This window comes from Rattus norvegicus, chromosome 7, assembly GCF_036323735.1.
Source record: "Rattus norvegicus strain BN/NHsdMcwi chromosome 7, GRCr8, whole genome shotgun sequence".
Taxonomy (NCBI): domain Eukaryota; kingdom Metazoa; phylum Chordata; class Mammalia; order Rodentia; family Muridae; genus Rattus; species Rattus norvegicus.
Window position 1 is genome coordinate 131,987,139 of NC_086025.1, and position 20,107 is coordinate 132,007,245.

Consider the following 20,107-nt stretch of genomic DNA (forward strand, 5'->3'; position numbering starts at 1 on the left):
CAACAAGGGCATAGTTCTTCAAGTATCTGCCGATAGCTGCTGGGTCATAGAAGAATTCTATTTCATTTTGTAAAGGAAACGCCACATTGCTTGCTCCTGTGTTTGGTCGGTTGTGTGTTTGCTTGCTTGTGCATTTTGTTGGTTGCATGGGTTTTATGATGTTCCTTGAGACATTTTCACGTATCCAAAGTTGGCCCCAGACTCTTCAGATCCTCTCAACTGTGTCTAGAGTGTTAGGATTACAGGCACGTGTCACTTCCATAGGCTTGATCATTGCTGGGATCAAACCCAGGGCTTGCTGCACATCAACCAAGCGCTCCACCCACCGAGCTTCATCTGCAGCTCCGTCTTGGTCTTTGTGTTGTTTTTCAGTGCCCGAGCGAGCGTTGGACACACCGTTCCCTGTGCTGAGTGCGTGCTCTTCTGCTGAGCTAGCCCTCCAGTCCAGCTTCTGGCCCGTTTGTTTGTTGCATTGGACTGTCGGAGTTTTGTTCTTTTTTTTTTTTTTTTTTTTTTTTTTCGGAGCTGGGGACCGAACCCAGGGCCTTGCGCTTCCTAGGCAAGCGCTCTACCGCTGAGCTAAATCCCCAACCCCCGGAGTTTTGTTCTTTTGAGTCAGAATCTCACTTAAACCGGATTGCTACACGGATGAAGGTGACCTGGAACTCCTGTGCCCTCTGCTGCCACACCCACGGGCTGAGGTTGTAGGCGTGTCTAGTCTACCACACTCCACTTCAGCCTGCTTCTTGTATTTCATTAGGTTTGTTGACACAATAAACTCAAACTTCAGTTACTATTAATTTTCTTTGTTGCTATTGTTGGTTTTTTGTTTGTTTGTTGGTTGGTTGGTTGGTTTTTCTTTGTATAAAATAGAGCTTATTCAAGGCATGGGGAGGGGAGCCCCAAGGGTAGCAGAGACAGAGAAAGGCAGAGAGAGTAGAGAAGCAGAGGAATAGAAACCGGGGCCATGAGCACATGGAGAGGGGGGGAGGGGAATCGGCAGGGGGGTGGGACAAGAGAACAGAGAGAGAGAGAGAGAGAGAGAGAGAGGGAGAGAGAGAGAGAAAGAGAGAGAGAGAGAGAGGAGAGCGTGCACAAGAAAGCAAGAGTGCTATTGTTTTTTGTTTTTTGAGTTTTTTTTGTTGGTAGTGATTTGTTTTGTTTCTCACCGTGTAACTCTGCCTGGCCTGTAAGTGTTGTGTAGACCACACTGATCTTGAACTCACAGAGATCCACCTGCCTCTACACTACTCGCTTTGATAAAAGATGTGTAATAATTATCTTTAAAACAGACAAAGAAACAAAACGTGTTAGTTTGTTGCTAATTAAAATGGTTCTTACCAGGCGAGATAACACATGCCTTTAAACCCAGCATTCAGGAGGCAGAGACAGGTAGATCTCTGTGAGTTCAAAACCAGTGTTGTCTACACAGCAAACTCCAGGCTAGCTAGCACCAGGCTGCGTAGTAGGACCCTTTCTCAAATAAGCAGCAATCACAAAGAGAAAGTTGGAAAAAAAATAATTTTTTTTTTATGTTTGCTTGTTTGTCTTGGGTTTTGGCTTTTGGTTGAGACATTGTTTCTGTGCAACAGCCCCTGCTATCCTGAAATCTACAGAGTTCTGCCTGCCTCTGCCTCTGAGTGCTGGAACTAAAGGCATGTGCCACCACATCCTGCTAAAGTTGTTTTGTTTTTAGCTGGAATTTAGTAAAAGGAGATACTTATGCACAGGGTCTCAGAGAGAAAAAGTAAGGCACACCCAAGAGTGCGCCTGTGTGGGCTACTCAGAGGATTGTCACTTAACTGTCCTTTAACAATGTCACCCTTGTGTATAATACCTTCTAATTGCCTTAATTCTCTTCTTCTCACATCTCCCTCCCAGGCAGGCCGATCAGATCACTGCTCCTCTCTCCAATTCCCTTTCCTACGTTCATTTGGTAAGCCTGTTTTTATTACACTTCATGGTTTCTTTTTGCTTTCTTTTACTGAGGCAGGATTGCACTACATAGCCCCGTCTGTCCTGATTTTACTCTGTAGACCAGGCTTGCCTTGAACTCACAGAGATCCACCTGCCTCTGCTTCCCGAATGCAGAGACTGACGGCTTGAGCCACTATGTCCAGTCTCATTGCACTTGGCTTTAAGTTGTTCCTGTGTGTGTGTGTGTGTGTGTGTGTGTGTGTGTGTGTGTGTGTGTGTGTGTATGGGGGTGGGTGGAGGTCAGAGGACAACTTTCAGGACTCAGTTCTTTCCTTCCACCCTGTGGATCCTGAGGCTAGAACTTAGGTGGTCAGACATGGTGACAAACACTGCTACCTGCTCTTTGGCCCTCAAATTCATGACTCTCTTCTGTTCTGTGACAACTGCCTTTAACCAAGGCCATTTTTATAACTGTGGGTTCAGTACTAGCCTCAGAGCCAGCCTGAGTGGCACAAGACTTTAATCCTAGTGACTCAAGAGGCAGAGATCTTTGTGGGCAGCCTGGTCTGCACAGTGAGACTCCAGATAGCCAGGGCTACATAGCGAGAGCCTGTCTTAAGAAAACAAAATCAAGGGCTGGAGAGATGGCTCAGCGGTTAAGAGCACTGACTGCTCTTCCAGAGGTCCTGAGTTCAATTCCCAGCAACCACGTGGTGGCTCACAACCATCTGTGATGGGATCTGATGCCTTCTGGTGTGTCTGAAGACAGCTACAGTGTACTCATAAAAAAAAAAAAAAAAAAAAGCCCAGCTACGTGCGGAGCTCCAGGCCTCACTGGTGGACACATAGCTGAGTATTTGAGTAACTACATTTACCATTTATATCACCTTACCTGGCCGTGTCAAATAAAAAGAGCAAGTAGGGGGCTGGAGAGGTGGCTCAGCGGTTAAGAGCACCCGACTGCTCTTCCAGAGGTCCTGAGTTCAATTCCCAGCAACCACATGGTGGCTCACAACCATTTGTAAAGAGATCCGATGCCCTCTTCTGGTATATCTGAAGACAGCTACAGTGTACTTATATATAATAAATGAATAAATCTTTAAAACAAAAAAAGAGCAAGTAAAGTTCACTAAAAAGAACAACTGATACGGGGTTGGGGATTTAGCTCAGTGGTAGAGCGCTTGCCTAGGAAGCGCAAGGCCCTGGGTTCGGTCCCCAGCTCTGAAAAAAAGAACCAAAAAAAAAAAAAAAAAAAAAAAAAACAACTGATACAAAAAATATAATTTGTTTCCACTAAGTAATAACTCAGAGCAGAAAGAAATGTAATAATGTTACAGACAGTAGGCTCCTCTGCCCAGTTAGATTTCCCTCAGGGCTCAGTTTCTAAAGAAATGCTCAGTCTAACAGTATTGCTAATCTGAGTGACAGCTCAGGGAATGAAGACGTCAGCAAGCTGACCCATCCCTGGAGCCACAGAGTGAAAGGAGGGAACTCTGCCTTCCACAATGCTGCTCCGACCTGTGCCTCACAGCCCTGAGCACACAGCATGCACAAAAGTGATTTGTAAACCTAACTGTTCGGGAGTTGAGCCGCCGCCTGCGTTTCCACATTCCTGTTCTTTGGATGTATTGGCCTGTGTTACGGTAAGGATATCCTTAGAGAGTTATCCAGATTTAATTAACACATTAGATTGACTAAATTCATTAGGTTTTCAACTTGATATTCAGCTAAAGAGACACTTGCTTGGAGAACAGGCATCTTTTGGGAAATTTGGACAGCGGAAGTGGAAGCGTGTGGGACAGACACACATGCCAAGGTAGCAGCTGTCCAGGGAGCATGAAAAGCAGCTGATAGGACCCCAGGACACATTTACAAAAGTCACCATTTTCTCTGTTAGTGTCATATGCATCAGCAGTTAACCAAATGATTCTGACCATTAATTAGCAAATTTTCAACACCTAAAGTTCAAGGACAGCCTGCGCTATCTAGAGCAGCCTGTTAGAAACAAAAACCAAAAACCAACCAATATTTTCAGTAATATTAATGAAGTGAAAATGTAATTCTAAAAACAATTATTTTTTTTATTTTAATCTGTGTGATGGCATTTTCTTTCTGCTTTTGTTTGTTTGCTGTTTGAGACAAGGTTTCTCTTTATGACAACTCTGGCTGTCCTGGAACTTGCTTTGTAGACCAGGCTAGCCTTGGCTTCACAGAGAGCTGCCCCTGTGACACATTTTCATTTTGTGTGCCATATCTCAGTCACTCCCTCACTGTCCTGTGCCCCCATTGGCTATTTCCTTCTCTTTCCCTCCTGCGGTAATACCTACATACATACTTTGTATCAGTTTAATACACTAAGATAACTTAAAAGCAACTGTAGCATTTCGGAAGCTAGCAGCAACAGTTCTATTGTTTGCATTTAAAGACCTCATCTGCAACCCTAGATGGCCTGCAACTTGCTATGTACTGTGGGCTGGCCTCAAACTCAGAGATCTCCCTCTGCCTCTTGAGTACTGGGATTAAAGGCATACACCAACACGCCTGGCATTTATGCATATGTACGTGGATATGTATATACTCCAACCATTTTTTTCCATTTTGCAAAGGTCTCACGAAGTCCAAGCTGGTCTTCAGTTTGCTCTACATTATGTGACCATTTAATCCCCCTGCCTCTGCTTCCCAGGTCTGAACCACAAAATCTTTTTTATATAGTACGTTGTTCTTCCTTAAGGTACTAAATTTTCATACTCTGTGGTGGTCATCTGTCAGCATCCCACGGGAAGAGGAGGCACCTCCACGATGTTGGCCTGCAATTAAGTCTTTGGTAGCATTTTCTTGATTAATGATTGGTGTGGGAAGGCTGGGTCCACAGTGGGTGGTGCCAGTAGGCCCTGGGTAGATAAAGTGCAAACAGAGCCCAGCATGGTACAAGCCAGGAGGCAGCTCCTTCACAGCCTTTCAGTTCCTGCCTCAGCTCCCCATGATGCACAGTGAGATACAATAAACCCTTTCCTCCCTGGGTCTCTTTTGGTCGTGGTCTTGATAGCCAAAGCATGAAAGCTGGGACGCACCCAAATACAGAACGCAAGACAACGTTTAAGACAGGGAGTATTTTATTTAAAACCCATCAGTGAAGTGGACGGCTCGGGTCTCTGACAAATCATTCACACTTAAAGTCAGTAACTGTATGAAAGCACACATTGCCACATACAAATTAACTGATCAGCCCACAACTTTCTATGTTGGACCAGAATAAACATCCCTGTGAAAGCAGCACCTTGTGACATTTAATTTAGTATTCCTCTCCTTCTTCCTCACCCTCACCCTCCACAGAATCCACACCAACCTCCTCATAATCCTTCTCTAGGGCAGCCATGTCCTCACGGGCCTCAGAGAACTCTCCCTCCTCCATGCCCTCACCCACGTACCAGTGCACAAAGGCACGCTTGGCATACATCAGATCAAACTTGTGATCCAGGCGAGCCCAGGCCTCAGCAATGGCTGTGGTGTTGCTCAGCATACACACAGCTCTCTGGACCTTGGCCAGGTCGCCACCAGGGACCACAGTGGGAGGCTGGTAATTAATGCCAACCTTGAAGCCAGTGGGGCACCAGTCCACAAACTGGATGGTACGCTTGGTCTTGATGGTGGCAATGGCAGCATTGACATCTTTGGGGACCACATCACCACGGTACAGCAGGCAGCAAGCCATGTATTTACCATGGCGAGGGTCACATTTCACCATCTGGTTGGCTGGCTCAAAGCAGGCATTGGTGATCTCTGCTACAGAAAGCTGTTCATGGTAGGCTTTCTCAGCAGAGATGACAGGGGCATAAGTGGCCAGAGGGAAGTGGATGCGAGGGTAGGGCACCAGGTTGGTCTGGAATTCTGTCAGATCAACATTCAGGGCCCCATCAAATCTGAGGGAAGCAGTGATGGAAGACACAATTTGACCTATCAACCTGTTTAAGTTAGTGTAGGTTGGGCGCTCAATGTCGAGGTTTCTACGACAGATGTCATAGATGGCCTCATTGTCTACCATGAAGGCACAATCAGAGTGCTCCAGGGTGGTGTGGGTGGTGAGGATGGAATTGTAGGGCTCAACCACAGCAGTGGAAACCTGGGGGGCTGGGTAAATGGAGAACTCCAGCTTGGACTTCTTTCCGTAGTCGACAGAGAGCCGCTCCATCAGCAGGGAGGTGAACCCAGAGCCAGTTCCCCCACCAAAGCTGTGGAAAACCAAGAAGCCCTGGAGACCCGTGCACTGGTCAGCCTGTGGGAGAAAAGGACATATAATGTCTTATTACCAGGGCATACACTATTTCAATTCCTTTAGACTGTGAGCCATCTCTACCTGATAGGAAAGACCTGACACATTTTGACAGATACCAAGACACCCTCCCACTGCATTTTAAACCCATCCACATAGGGCATTTACCAGCTTGCGAATTCTGTCCAAGACAAGGTCAATGATCTCCTTGCCAATGGTGTAGTGGCCACGGGCATAGTTATTGGCAGCATCTTCCTTGCCTGTGATGAGCTGCTCTGGGTGGAAGAGCTGGCGGTAGGTGCCAGTGCGAACTTCATCTGAAAAAGGAGAAGACATCAGCCATCACCACCAAGGACCCCACAAGCTCACTCACCCTTCCGGGTCTGGAGAGACATTCTGAGTATGTGACCAAGAAGGACTGCCCCAGGGAAGCCCCCAGTCCACTTACCAATAACTGTGGGTTCCAGGTCTACGAACACCGCCCGGGGCACGTGCTTGCCAGCTCCTGTCTCACTGAAGAAGGTGTTGAAGGAGTCATCTCCTCCCCCAATGGTCTTGTCGCTTGGCATCTGGCCATCAGGCTGGATGCCATGTTCCAGGCAGTAGAGCTCCCAGCAGGCATTGCCGATCTGGACACCAGCCTGGCCGACGTGGATGGAGATACACTCACGCTGTGGAAAGGGGGAAAAAATATCATAAAATTAAGTTGTTGTAATATTAAGCTGTACTTCTATTTTAGATTTTAATAGATTTCTAAAGTGTTTCTAAAAATACAAACATTGTTTAAATTTATTTAGTGTCATATCCCTAATATGACAGACACAATGAGGAAGGAGTACCCACTACCAATACTGAAAGTGGGTGTGGCCTCAATGTCACCTTAGTACTGCTTAAGACATGGTGCCAACCCATTGTTCCCATAGCAGTGTTTGAATAGAAGTCTTCATATTTGAAAAATATTCAAAACATAGATTCTGTAAAATGAAATAATTACCCGAAATTACATTAATTGCTTCTTTTCTTGTTAAGTAAGGATGAAGGTTTCATCCTACAGGACCTGGTATTTCAACGTGGACATCTGCAGTGCGGCTGAGGCCAGCAGCCACACCCTTCTGTGGACCCCATTAGTACTCTGGCTAAGCTGCAAGCTAGACCGAGTCTCACAAAGTTTAAGGTTTCATCCTATAGGACCTGGTATTTCAATGTGGACATCTGCAGTGCGGCTGAGGCCAGCAGCCACACCCTTCTGTGGGCCCGGTCAGTACTAGGCTAGGTTACCTGCTATTGAGTCTGACTTCTGCATTGCCGCGTTCTCTGTGCCTGGCTCTAGCCTGTGGTCTGTTACATTATTTAACAGAGAAAGCTCTATTTCCAGAAGCTGTCTACGTGATCTCTTTGTGCAGCTTTCTGCGTGCCTCCCAACCCTGCCTGGGGCCATCTGCCTGAATTAATGAATGAGTGTCATATATTAGAACAAAAGGCAGTCGGGTGCAGAGTATCATTTTTTTTTTCTTTGCAGCAGAATCATTATGGTTTTTGAAGGTTTTCTATTGGATGGGACGGAAACATTCTTAAAGCAGGCTAAGTTAGAAACACAGTGCACACAATTAGTGCCAACAATTAAAAAAAAAACAAGTGAAAAGATAACTAATATTTAAAAGTAGAAAATAGTATTTTTATCCGATGAATCTCTACATACAACATAATAAACCACTATTCTATAGAGAGAGACACTTCTGCCTTGGAGGGACAACTTTCATTGTCTGCGGGGGTTGGGGGCGGGGAAGGGCGTTTCCCTGGGTTCTGACCGTCAGCTACTCGGGCTTCACAAAGTGGGCTTTGTCATTCCCAACCATCCAGCTCCCCTCCCCCCACCCAGCGAGATGGCCCCGTGGAGCATCTCGTAAGACTACAATTCCCCAACGATTCTTTTTAAAAATAAAAATTAATAATAATAATAATAAAAAACCCAGCTCGGGAGTGAGGCTTAGTGAGAGCGAACCCCTCCCAAAACGCCACGGAAGCAAGAGACAAACAACCCCGCCCCTGCGCCTCCCTGACAGCGGCTGCCATGGATCCCAGGCAAACTATTTTCCCAGCGAGTTAGGGCGGCGTTTCTGGAGTGCGGGCTCGGCCGCCGCCCTGCCCTCCTGCTGCAGCAGACCCTGCGGCACCCTCCCTCTCCCCCGCCGGTCCCCTGTGGTCCCGGGCTCTGCCAGCAATCGCTCGCCGGCGCAGCCTTTGTTCTTCCCGGTCTGGGCGTTTCCGTGTCCCGCACTGCGGCGGCGGGACTCACGGACTAAGCTAAACTTAAAGCATCCAGACCACCCTTCCCCGCAGAGATGACAAAAGGCTTAGGCGTCTCCTTGCAGACTGAGCCGGCTGACACCCACCCGCTCCTGAGAGCCCGGGAAGGTTTGCTCACCATGGTTGCTGCTTCGCGGCTGCCGGGTGGATGGCGGAGGCGAGGAGGAGGTGTTGCTTCTTACAGCGCGACTCTTAAGCGGTCGATGTAAGAGAACCTGCGGCACTTGGGCGGATGCGCCTCCTTATATACAGCTCGGTCACCATGGGGATGGGCCAAGGCCTTTTCCTGTTGGTCCAGACCCCTCCGTCTGCCCAGAGAAGCCGCGACAGGAGAGTGGTGATTGGTGCAAGCGACATGGTATGAGGTAATCTCTCCCCCCTTCCCCCCCTCGCTAGCATCCGTAGATTTTGCATCCTTCAGACAAAGGCCTCGCAAAAGCAACTAGCCGAGCATCCATTATGGGGTGGAGCTGGGGAGGGGTAGAGAGGGAAGAAAGAAAACGGGGGTTGGGTGATTATACGGAGCTTAAACCTTAAACTGTAGTTAGGATAATTTAAGGTTTTCCCCAACACTTAATCACAGAATTTGTGTTGAGATTCTTTATGGTAAATTCCAGCTTTTCATTTATACTACACTAAATTTAAATACGTTCCGTCAGGATTCAACATCTCTGTTCGCTTTAAATAAAGTAGCAAGAGCTATGGGAATGATGGTCAAAAAGGCGTGGGTAAATGTTTAGTTTTACAGTTGTATTATTGTGGTTATTATTATTATTACTATTATTATTAATATTTGAGCAAAATTCAGAAGCTCAGTATGAATAGACCACGCCTATGACCCTCAACAGCACCTGGGAGGCAGAGGCAGGAAGACTTGCAGCTCAAGGTCATCATAACCGCCCTTAGTGGTTTATGCCTGTAAATCCCAGCATTGGGAAGCGGAGGACTGCGGTTATTTTGTACCCGGCCTGGATATATAGTGTGATATCCTGTCTCAAAAACCAAAAACAAACAAAGAGAGAGAGAGAGAGAAAGGAAAAAAGAGAAACAATATACAAAGTAGTACTTAACGCTTTACTAGAGAGCTTGCTTTCTTTAGCGGTAGTGCTCTCCCATCACCCCTCCCCGCTCGCCCCCTTACCCGACCCTACCTCACCCCAGAGCCTGTGTTATTTTGTCCCTAGAAATGAGCCATCCCTTCTAATACGGAATTCAGAAACTGTAAGGAGAAAGGAGTGAGTTTAAAAACGAGCTCTTTGTGTGGGCTTGTATTTCTCCAGCGCTCCTTTTTTTTGAGGGGGAGGGGGTGATACCAAGTAAAAAATAGCTGAGATGCCAAATTAAAAAGAGGAGAGTATTATAATATAAAAAGGAAACCATTTTTGCGATGTTGTTTTCATCCCCAGACAACTGTGCAGTGCCAGCCCTGTGCAGTTTTGTGTAGTTCCCTGAATTCCGTAAATAGCCCCTTTCCGCAGCTGGGCTTCTTTCTGACTGTGGGAACTGTAGAGGCTCGCCCCACTGCTACTGTGGTCGTTGCTCAATTGCCCCTTGGGACAAAAATGCCTTGCTTTCACCCCTAGGAGATAGATTACAGTGGCACTCTTTTGCTATGTAGAAAGGCTCCGTTGTCGGCAAGGAAGATCTATATAGAGAGTCTCCGAGCTGCAGACCACTGGTAATTTGCAGGATGAAATTTTAGAGGAAAAGAGATTATTTGTTTGGGCACCAAGCTGAAAATGTGGATTTTGACAGATGGCTTCCCCTTCAGTAGCAGGGACTTGGTAATCTGCGACACTGTTGCTGAGCCCTGTGGAGTCCATTCATTCCGGCTGGTGTGGGATCGAGGGCCTTGGGAATGTAGCAGCTGCAGGTTGTGCTAACAATGGTGGCCATGAGTTCTTCTAGCCTGCCGCCCACGGCTCTGCCTTTTTTGTTTAAATTTATCCTGAAAGTCTTTTCTAGGGAAAAACAAATCAACATATCCCACATACAGGCAAATAATTTACTTCTTGTATATTTCATAGGGAAACAACCCCCATATCCTCATTATTTCATAACAGAAGAATAGAGATGACTTCACTGCTTCTAACATGTAAGTACATTAACAGTAAGACCTAAGTGCTGTCAGCGTTCCCTCAGAGAAGCCCACACCCGTGCGCTCAGGATATTTTCCTGAGAAATTCTCTTTTAACTTTTAGGTTTAAAGTCGATGGTAATGAATAAACCCCAACTCTGCTTCATTAAAAATAATTGAATGGCGCAGAGAACGTAAGGATTGATAAATAGCTTGTTGAAAATATTGTCACGATTAAAAACTATTGCCTTTGTATACGTATGTGTGTGTGCGGGTGTGCATGTGTGTTTGAGGGGCTGTGTGTGGGTGGGTATGTTTGTGTCTTTAGAGGCCAGAGGACAGCTACAGGGGCAGATTTTCTTCTTTCACCGTTGGAGTCCCAGGGACAAAACTCACCTCCTCGGCCATGGTGGCAAGTGTCTTCAGCCTCCCCTCCTTCCCCCAGATCATCACCATCACCATCACCATCACCATCACCATCACCATCACCATCACCATCACCATCATCATCATCATCATCATCATCATCATCATGCACTACAGCGCCATGATGAAGTATAATACATTTTTTTAAATACAGTGATTCATTTCTATTTCTTGACAATACAAAAAGAGAGAGAGAGAGAGAAAGAGAGAAAGAGAGAGATGCCTTCTGTTCTTTATGTGTTTTATAGGAGGATTAAAATGATTCTTTGTCACATCCCCTCAGAGCCTTTCAGTTCCTTATGCAAATGAGAGGCTTTTTTTCTCACCCCTTGAGCATAAATAACTTAAGATCTAGGTCAGAAACAGACTATTGTCTTGAAGACTGAAATCTTAAATATATGAGGGAGATCAGTGAGGAGAGGTTAATCTGTTCTTTTTGTTCCTTTCCTGATTTAATAGAACAAAAACTATGGAACACACACACACACACACACACACACACACACACACACGTTGCTAGTTCTTATTTTACTGTTAACCTCTTTACTTACATCAACAGACAGGTATATATTAGGGCATGCCGCTAACAGGTCTGTTCTGTACACATAGATATTAGTAGAAAATCTTAATTAATGCTTGTGCAGTCTAATTATCTATTTGCAGGTTCAGACCTTGCCCTATACTTTATCTTCTTATTCCTTCCCTTTCAACCCTTGTGCATGCCAGGCAAGTGCTTTACCCCCGAGCTACATCTGAGCCCTGCATGATGTCTCCTCTTAGCTCCAGATCATCTTAGCAGTCTCAAACATGCAGCTATGAAGGGTTCTGTGGTCACTAACGGCTCTGTATACCTGGCTTCCGAAGTCAGAGACAACCGTTATAGACTTCTCTCTCACCTGTTTTGGGCCCCATGGAAACATGTCCAGTCTACCTCACAGATCTTTTTCCTTTGTCATTTTGAGAAATGGCTCATGCAGCCTGGGCTAGCTTCAAACTTGATTCCAGCTAAGGCTGGCCTTGAACTCCCGATCTTCCGACCTCCATGTCCCAAGGGCTGAGATTATGGGCATATGCCGTCACAAAAGCTCTCAAATCTCCTTTTTAAAAAACTTGTTATTGTTGTTTTGAGACAGGGTTTCTCTGTGTGGCCCTGGCTGTCCTGGAACTCACTCTGTAGACGAGGTTGGCCTCTTAACTCAGTGATCTCTCTGCCTCTGCCTCCAGACTGCTGAGATTAAAGGTATGCACCACCACTACCCAGCCTCAAATCTCATTTTTAGTAATTAAAAATTATTTAAATGTATTTATGGGTTGATTGTACATGTTCATGCGTGACAGCATAGAAGACGCTGTTAGAAACATAAAAGAGGTCAGTTAGAAGGCTGAGGGCTGGAGAGATGGCTCAGCGGTTAAGAGCACTGACTGCTCTTCCAAAGGTCCTGAGTTCCCAGCAACCACATGGTGGCTCACAACCATCTGTAATGGGATCTTATGTGCTCTTCTGATGTGTCTGAAGACAGCTATGGTGTACTTATAATAAATAAATAAATAAATAAATAAGTAAATAAATAAATCTTAAAAAAAAAAAAGAGGGCTGGAGAGATGGCTCAGCGGTTAAGAGCACTGACTGCTCTTCCAGAGGTCCTGAGTTCAATTCCCAGCAACCACATGGTGGCTCACAACCATCTGTAAAGAGATCCGATGCCCTCTTCTGGTGTATCTGAAGACAGCTACAGTGTACTTATATATAATAAATGAATACATCTTTAAAAAAAAAAAAAAAAGAAGAAAACAGGCTGAGTCTGTCTTTTCCACGGAAAACTCAGGATCGGAATTCAGGTTGTCAGAGTACAAGGGCTTTTACTAGCTGAGTAGACTTTCAGCCCACTCTTTTTGTTTTTGGAGTGTGTCTTAGTGACTTTTCTATTGCTGTGATAAAACACCATAACCAAGGCAACTTGCAGCAAGTTTTCAATTGGGGAGAGTAAAATGGCTGCCGGCTCCTCCTCCTCCTTGTCAGGGTTTCTCTGTCATGACCATCCTGGAACTCACTCTGTAGATCAGGCTGACCTCAAACTCACAGAGATCTACCTGTCTCCTGCCTTCGGAGTGCTAGGATTAAAGTCATGTGCCAAAGCAAAGCCACCACCACAGGGCTTCACTAGTCTTTTGAAACCTCAAATCCCACCCCTGGTGACACACCTCCTCAAATAAGGACACACCTCCTAATCCTTCTGGACCAAATGTTCAAATTCAAGCCTTATGAGGGGTTGTCCTTATTCAAACCACCAGAGTGTGTGTGTGTGTGTGTGTGTGTGTGTGTGTGTGTGTGTGTGTGTCCCAGACGACCCCTTCCTTCTCACAAGTTCATGACTTCCTCTTCTTCCTCTTCTCTCCTAAGGCCATCCAGCTGAATCTCTTACAGAATAGCCGCACTGCTTTTAGAGTAATAGTGCTTATATATCACAAATCACGTCGTTCTACTATTTAAAGTAGCTCAATGACTATGTAAGGTGACAATTCCAAATCTTCACCACTCACCTGTTTGAATTTCATACCAGAAGAAGCACATTTTATACTTAAAAATATCTGACAGCTCTGGGCTGGGGAGATGGCACCGTGGATTAGAAGAGCGCCGGGCTGCAGCCTCTGTGCGCACTGATTTTAAATTGACATTACAATGAAAACGATTGTTCTAGAAGTTGGTATGGAAAACGGTACTGAGGCTTGAAAGGCCAGAAGAGGCATTGGAGAAGGTGCAGCCTCAGATGCAGTGGAGACCGCCCCCCCCCAGACCCCTAGGACATTGGAAATGCAGGAAACACAGGGCATTTACCAAGGACAGTGGGAGTTGTGGAATGGATCCGGCTGAGCCTGTAAGACAAGCTCTCCGTGGATGTCAGGAGAGGAGAGAGTGCCCAAGCCCTGTGGAGCCCAGAAGTTCATGAGTGAGCTACAAATGCTGAACCCTGAGGCTTTTATATGGGTGCGTTTTGGTTTCACATTGATCTGATAACTCGCTCTTTTTTTCCACACTGCTGGAATGAGGAAGTATGTTTGAGGTAGAATCCCACTGGATCTTCCGGAACTCACTGAATTCACAGCTGGCCTTAAGTTCACAAAGATCTGCCTGCCTCTGCCTCCCAAGTCCTGGTATTTAAAGGTGTGATCCAGGAGGCCCAACCTTATGTTGTTGTGGAGACAAACTTCTTTTTTACTTTACAGGAGCCCAATGTTGCAAGACAGATTTCTAAAAAAAAAATCTTAGAAGTCTGTTTGTGTTTGTTTGTATGTATGTATGTATGTATGTATGTATGTATGTATGTATGTTATTTGAGCTCTTGAACTTTTAAAACATTGAAAGGTTCTAGTTTGAAATGAAATGTTTGGGCTGGAGAGATGGCTCAGTGGTTAAGAGCACTGACTACTCTTCCAGAGGACCTGAGTTCAAATCCCAGCAACCACATGGTGGCTCACAACCATCTGTAATGAGAACTGATACCCTCTTCTGGTGTGTCTGAAGACAGCTACAGTGCACTCATATAAATAAAATAAATAAATCTTTAAAAAAAAAAGAAATGACATGTTTGTGCGTCAGGGTTGACTGGGGTGGAGGTGGGGGTACAATGTCATAGTTATCTTTAGCTGTCAGCCTAGTACAGACCTAGAGTTACTTGGGAAGCAGAAACAACAGCTCTCCCTTTCTGTCTCTTATTAGAAAACACTATTATCATCATCATCATCATCATCATTATTATTATTTCTAAGACATATGCAAAAGACCTGGTGCCGACTGATTCATTTGTTTAGATGACCTTGTTTTCTTGGTGACCTCCATCCCCTCCAGCTCTCACACTAGTTCTGCTTCCTCTTCCACAGGGTTCCCTGAGCCCGAGAGGGAGGAGTCTGATAGACAACCAGTTCAGGGCTGAGTGTTCCAAGATCCCTCTCCGCATAATGTCTGGCTGTGTTTGTGTTTCCATCGGCTGCAGGAGGAAGCTTCTCTGATGGCAGCTGAGGCAGGAGCCGATCTATGAGTACAGCAGGATGTTTTAGGTCTTTATTTATCTAAGATGATTGGCTTGTATAGGACGTGTAGTTGGAAAAAGTGTTTCCCCATCTGTAGAGTGTTAGTAGTTTTAGTCGTGCAGAAGCTTTTCAGTTTCATGAGGTCCCATTTGTTTATTTGTTGATCCTAGAATCTGGGCTAATGGTGCCCTGTTCCGAAAGTCTTTCCCTGTGCCAATGTATTCAAGGCTATTCCCTTCTTTCTCTTCTGTCAGGTTCTGTGTATCCGGGTTTAGGTTGAGGTCTTTGACCCATGTGGAGTTGAGTTTCGTGCTGGGTGCTAAGTATGGATCTATTTGGATTCTTCTACATGGGGAGGGCCATCCAGCATGACCAGCAGCACTTGTTGAAGATACCTTTTTTCCAGTGTGTATTTCTGGCTTCTTTATCAAAAACCAAGTATTCATAGGTTTGTGGGTTAATGGGTCTTCAATTGGAATCCATTGCTCGATATGTCTGATTTGTGTCAATACCATGTCAGGTTTTTTACTATAGCTTTGTACATACATCTTGAAATCAGGGGTAGTGGTGCGTCCTGAAGTTCTTTTAGCATCCAGCATTGTTTTAGCTGTCTTGGGCTTTTGTGCCTCCATATGAAGCTGAAAATTGACCTCTGGAAGAGCAGTCAGTGCTCTTTTTTTTTTAATGGTGAAAAGAAGTGTATATTTAGAGTTAGCCATCTGGACTCACTTTAGATGATCCCAATCTTGTTGGCAACATCTAAAGTCTCACAGTCAGGAGCAAAGCGAACAAACGCCACCTTCTCTCCATCAGGCCGTATCGGGTATTGACTTTGGCCACATCAATGTCATAGTTTCTTCACGACTTGTTTGATCCGGTGCTTGTTGGCCTTGACTTCCACAATGAACACAAGCATGTTGTTGTCCTCTTATTTTCTTCATGGTTGACTCGGTGGTCAGTGGGAATTTGATAGCATAGTGGTCAAGTTTGTTTCTCTTGGGCGCACTCTTTCATGGATATTTTGGCTGCCTCCGGAGCCGCAGGGTCTTGGGCTGCCGGAAAGTGGGTGACGTTCGGATCTTCTTTTTGTGGCTGTGGACACCTTTCAGCACTGCCTTGTTAGCTTTCAAGGCCTTTGCTTTGGCTTCTGCTTTAGGAGGGGCAGGAGTTTCCTTCTTCGCTTTCGGCGCCATCTTGGTGAAAAGGGTTGCCCAGCCTCATTCCCCAGTCAGTGCTCCAACCACTGAGCCATCTCTCCAGCCCCAGATTTTTATCATACACATTTTTCACTTGCTTGGTTAGAGTTACCTCAAGAGATTTTATTATTTGAGGCTGTTGTGAGGGGTGTTGTTTCCTGATTTCTTCCTCGTTGTTTGAACATATAAAGGCTACTGATTCTGTGAGGTAATTTTGTATCCAGCTACTTTGCTGAAAGTGTTTATCAGCTGGAAGAGTTTCCTGGTGGAATTCTCCACTGACGTTGGCTATGGGCTTACCGCAACTGCTCCGGTCCTTGGTTTCTCTTGACCTTTCTGGTTCTTAGGAGAGTGTGGTGATTGTATGTTGCCTGGTAGGAAAATTTTCTGGGATCCTGATAGATGTGGCCACCGGGGGTTCCAGGTAAAATATGTTTTTAAGTATTGGGAGCTAACAGGAATGGAGATGGGCTAGGATTGCTGAGGAGGTCCACAAAAGGAGAAAAAGCAGAGTGGTCCACTAGGATGTTTAGTGCCTGGTGATTGGGGGCAGAGAGTGAGGAGAGGCCACAGCAGAAGGGCGGCTACAGAGCTGGGGATGAGACCAGGGGATGGACTTGGAGGGAGAGGTGAGGATGTAGTTAACCTGCCTGCTTCCCTCCCAGGCGTGACCTATGGGTCCCCAGGAAGCATGTGCTGGAGTCTGCTGGCTCTTGTGGGGTCCTGAGCCTTTCTCAGATGAATGAACTTTTTTTTTTTTTTTTTTTTTTTTTTAAAGATTTATTTATTTAATGTATATGAGTACACCGGAGCTGTCTTCAGAAACACCAGAAGAGGGCAGCAGATTTCATTACAGATGGTTGGGAGCCACCATGTGGTTGCTGGGATTTGAACTCAGGACCTCTGGAAGAGCAGTCAGTGCTCTTAACCACTGAGCCATCTCTCCAGCCCAGATGAATGAACTTTTAAGAACAAGAACCATGTTCTGGGTTGACAAGAACAGTCAGCCGGAAGCGGAACTACAGAAGGCAAAAAGCAAACTTAGTATGTTTAGAGACTTTCCAAGAACTGTGGGCGTGGGTGGATTAGGTCTCTGTCTTAGTTTTGGTGGGCAGTGGGATCTGCATGCTGACTTTTTCAGCCTGAAAGGCAATTCCATCATGGAGTCACTTGTGCAAGGTCTAGGGGCCCTGTTTCTTTGGGGGCTGGACAAATCAATTAGTGTGGGGGTTATTAGGAGGGATAGATGTATGAGACCCTCTGGTGATGTGCTTCGGGGGAGGGGCTCAGCAGGTGGTCTGCTGGCCAGCTAGGAAAGAGATTGGGGGATTGGATTTGGGGGAAGGGAGGGAGAGTGAAGATCTACAGTTAACCTACTTGTTTCCTTGGTCAGAGTGGTCCTACCCTCTCATTTAAACAATGGAATGACATGAGTATGGTGCCATAGTGAATTTACTTTGATCTTAATTTTAGGGTTTAGTAGCAATGTATTGAAGAGATGGCTTGCACTTGTATGGCTTTAAAAGACTGCTAAAGTTCTGTTAAAATTTTAGATAAGACTGTGACTCACACACACACACACAGACACACACACACAGACACACACACACACACAGACACACACACACACACACACCATGTGTGTGCATTGCGCCTTGTTGTCAGAAAAGGGCATCAGATCCCCTGGAACTGGAGTTACACCGATAGTTGTGAGTCACTATGTGCTGTGTGGGTGCTGGGAATTGAAGCCTCGTCTTCTGCAGGAACAAGTGATCCTAACTTCCGAGCCATCTCTCCAGCCCTGTGTTTAGTTTTGAGAGAGTGTTTCTAATAGTCTAGGCTGACTTTGAACTTGGGATTTAGCTAAGGATGACCTTCAACTCCTACTCCATAGTGCTGGAAGTCCATGAGTGCATCTCCCCAATAACGTCAATGAGGTTCTATTTTAGAAGTAAAATTTGGGGGACTGGCCACTATGAATTAGGCTCTGCTCCAATGAGCATATAGAGTTTTTCTTTTCTTTTTTCTTGGTGGGGGGTGTGTTGGTCACAGGGGATGGGGAGTGACTTAGTGTTCTATTCCTGCACAAACATCATGACCAAGAAGCAAGTCGGGGAGGAAAGGGTTTATTCAGCTCACACTTCCACATTGCTGTTCATCACCAAAGGAAGTCAGGACTGGAACTCAAGCAGGTCAGGAAGCAGGAGCTGATGCAGAGGCCATGGAGAGATGTTATTTACTGGCTTGCTCCCCCTGGCTTGCTCAGCTTGCTCTCTTATAGAACCCAAGACCACCAGCCCAGGGATGGCACCACCCACAATGGACGGGACCCTCCCCCCTTGATCACTAGTTGAGAAAATGCCTTACAGCTGGGTCTCATGAGGTTCCTTTCTCTGTGGTAACTTTAGCTTGTGTCAAGTTGACACACAAAACCAGCCAGTATAGGGAGCAAATGTCGGAAAACTGGGAGGTGAGTGCAATCGATTGGGGTGTATGATGTGAGATTCTCAAATAATCAGTGAAGAAGAGGGAGGAGGAGGAGGAAGAGGATGAGGATGAGGAAGAGGAGGAGGAGGAAGAGGAAGAAAAGGAGGAGGAAGAAGAGGAGGAGGAGGAAGAAGAGGAGGAAGAGGAAGAGGAGGAGGAGGAACAGGAGGAGGAGAAACAGGAGGAGGAGGAGGAGAAGAAGAAGAAGAAGAAGAAGAAGAAGAAGAAGAAGAAGAAGAAGAAGAAGAAGAAGAAGAAGAAGAAGAAGAAGAAGAAGAAGAAAAGAAGAAGAAGCAGAAGAAGAAGAAAAGAAGAAGAAGCAGAAGAAGAAGCAGAAGCAGCAGCAACAGCAGAAGCAGCAGCAGCAGCAGAAGCAGCAGCAGCAGCAGCAGCAGAAGCAGAAGCAGAAGCAGAAGCAGCAGGAATAGAATACCACAGCAGTTGAGAATGTGACTCAGTGCTTGCTTACCCTGCACAGCACCCTGAGCTCCTTCCCCAGTACAAAATGAAACTGTCACCTCCGTATCACACTTCCGTATCTGGCACTGGGAGAGAATCTTGAAGTCAGAGGCAGTGGTGGCACACACGTTGCAGGATATTTGACACCGCGACCACCGAGATTGTGTTATTTACTGAAAAATCCTGTTTCTAGTTGTGGTGCGGCTCAGTCGTAGCACACACCTTCAATCCCTCCGGCTGAAATGCAGACAAGACCTTCGGATTCACCTTTAATCCCAAACAATGGAGGTAAAGTTAGTTTGTAGCAGGAAGCACCAATGTTTGAAAGTGATGTCTAGTTGAGAGGCAGACAAAGTGACAAATCAGAGACAGATTCGAGAGACTAGGGTATGCCCAACTCTCAGGAGAGGAAAGGGAAACTATGTGAGGGAGCAATGCAGAGAGGAAGTGGGAAAGAGTTTTACCAGGACAGCTGTACAGAGACAGGTTGCAGAGAGAACAAGGTGGATACAGATGAGAACAGAGGGAGCCAGAGACTGAGAAGGAGCCAGAAGATTAGAACAGATCTCCAGAATAGTATGAGGCCAAGCAGAGCAATTCAGGGAGAGGCAGAGAGAAAAGAAGCCAGATTGAGTCAGCCATTTTGGAGAGAAGTTTGAGCTAGAACAACTGAGTTGAACCAGCCAGAGTCCAGAAAGAACTAGGAAGGGGTAAGTTTATTCAGCCGTTGCCGCACCCAACCTCGACCAGCAAGGAAGACACGACCACAGGAGATCTTCTCCAAGCAGTTTTATTCAGGAACCTTGATTCAATCTTCTGACCTCTCTCTCTTCTGGCTCTCTCTCCCTGGGGAACGCCCTGCACCATACTTAAATAGCTAGCACTGGCCAGTACTAGCAAGCCATGTGTGTCATGTAGATAGGCTGTCACTATGCAGAA

General features: G+C 45.9%; 2 protein-coding genes and 1 pseudogene across 9 annotated transcripts in view; 1 reads left to right on the forward strand and 2 right to left on the reverse strand.

Annotated features, from left to right (window-relative positions):
- Positions 1–20,107, forward strand: part of Tuba1c (tubulin, alpha 1C) — a 441,616-nt gene that overhangs the window by 350,165 nt on the left and 71,344 nt on the right. The gene's annotated exons all lie outside the window — the stretch shown is intronic.
- Positions 5,013–9,712, reverse strand: Tuba1a (tubulin, alpha 1A). Of its 4 annotated transcripts, none has more exons than XM_063264207.1 (5): positions 9,646–9,712; positions 8,613–8,802; positions 6,636–6,858; positions 6,356–6,504; positions 5,013–6,190 (listed from the first exon to the last, which is right to left on the reverse strand). In XM_063264207.1, exons 2-5 carry the CDS (start codon positions 8,613–8,615, stop codon positions 5,210–5,212), a joined length of 1,356 nt encoding a protein of 451 aa, XP_063120277.1. In that variant the 5' UTR covers positions 8,616–8,802; positions 9,646–9,712; the 3' UTR covers positions 5,013–5,209.
- On the reverse strand, positions 15,682–16,321 carry Rpl23a-ps8 (ribosomal protein L23a, pseudogene 8; annotated as a pseudogene).

Excerpts from the sequence above, each read along its gene's own strand:
- Tuba1a (XM_063264207.1), bottom strand. Across the intron at positions 6,505-6,635 it reads CCTGGAACCCACAGTTATTG|ATGAAGTTCGCACTGGCACC; the intron begins GTAAGTGGACTG and ends CTCCTTTTTCAG. Across the intron at positions 6,191-6,355 it reads TGGACAGAATTCGCAAGCTG|GCTGACCAGTGCACGGGTCT; the intron begins GTAAATGCCCTA and ends TTTCTCCCACAG.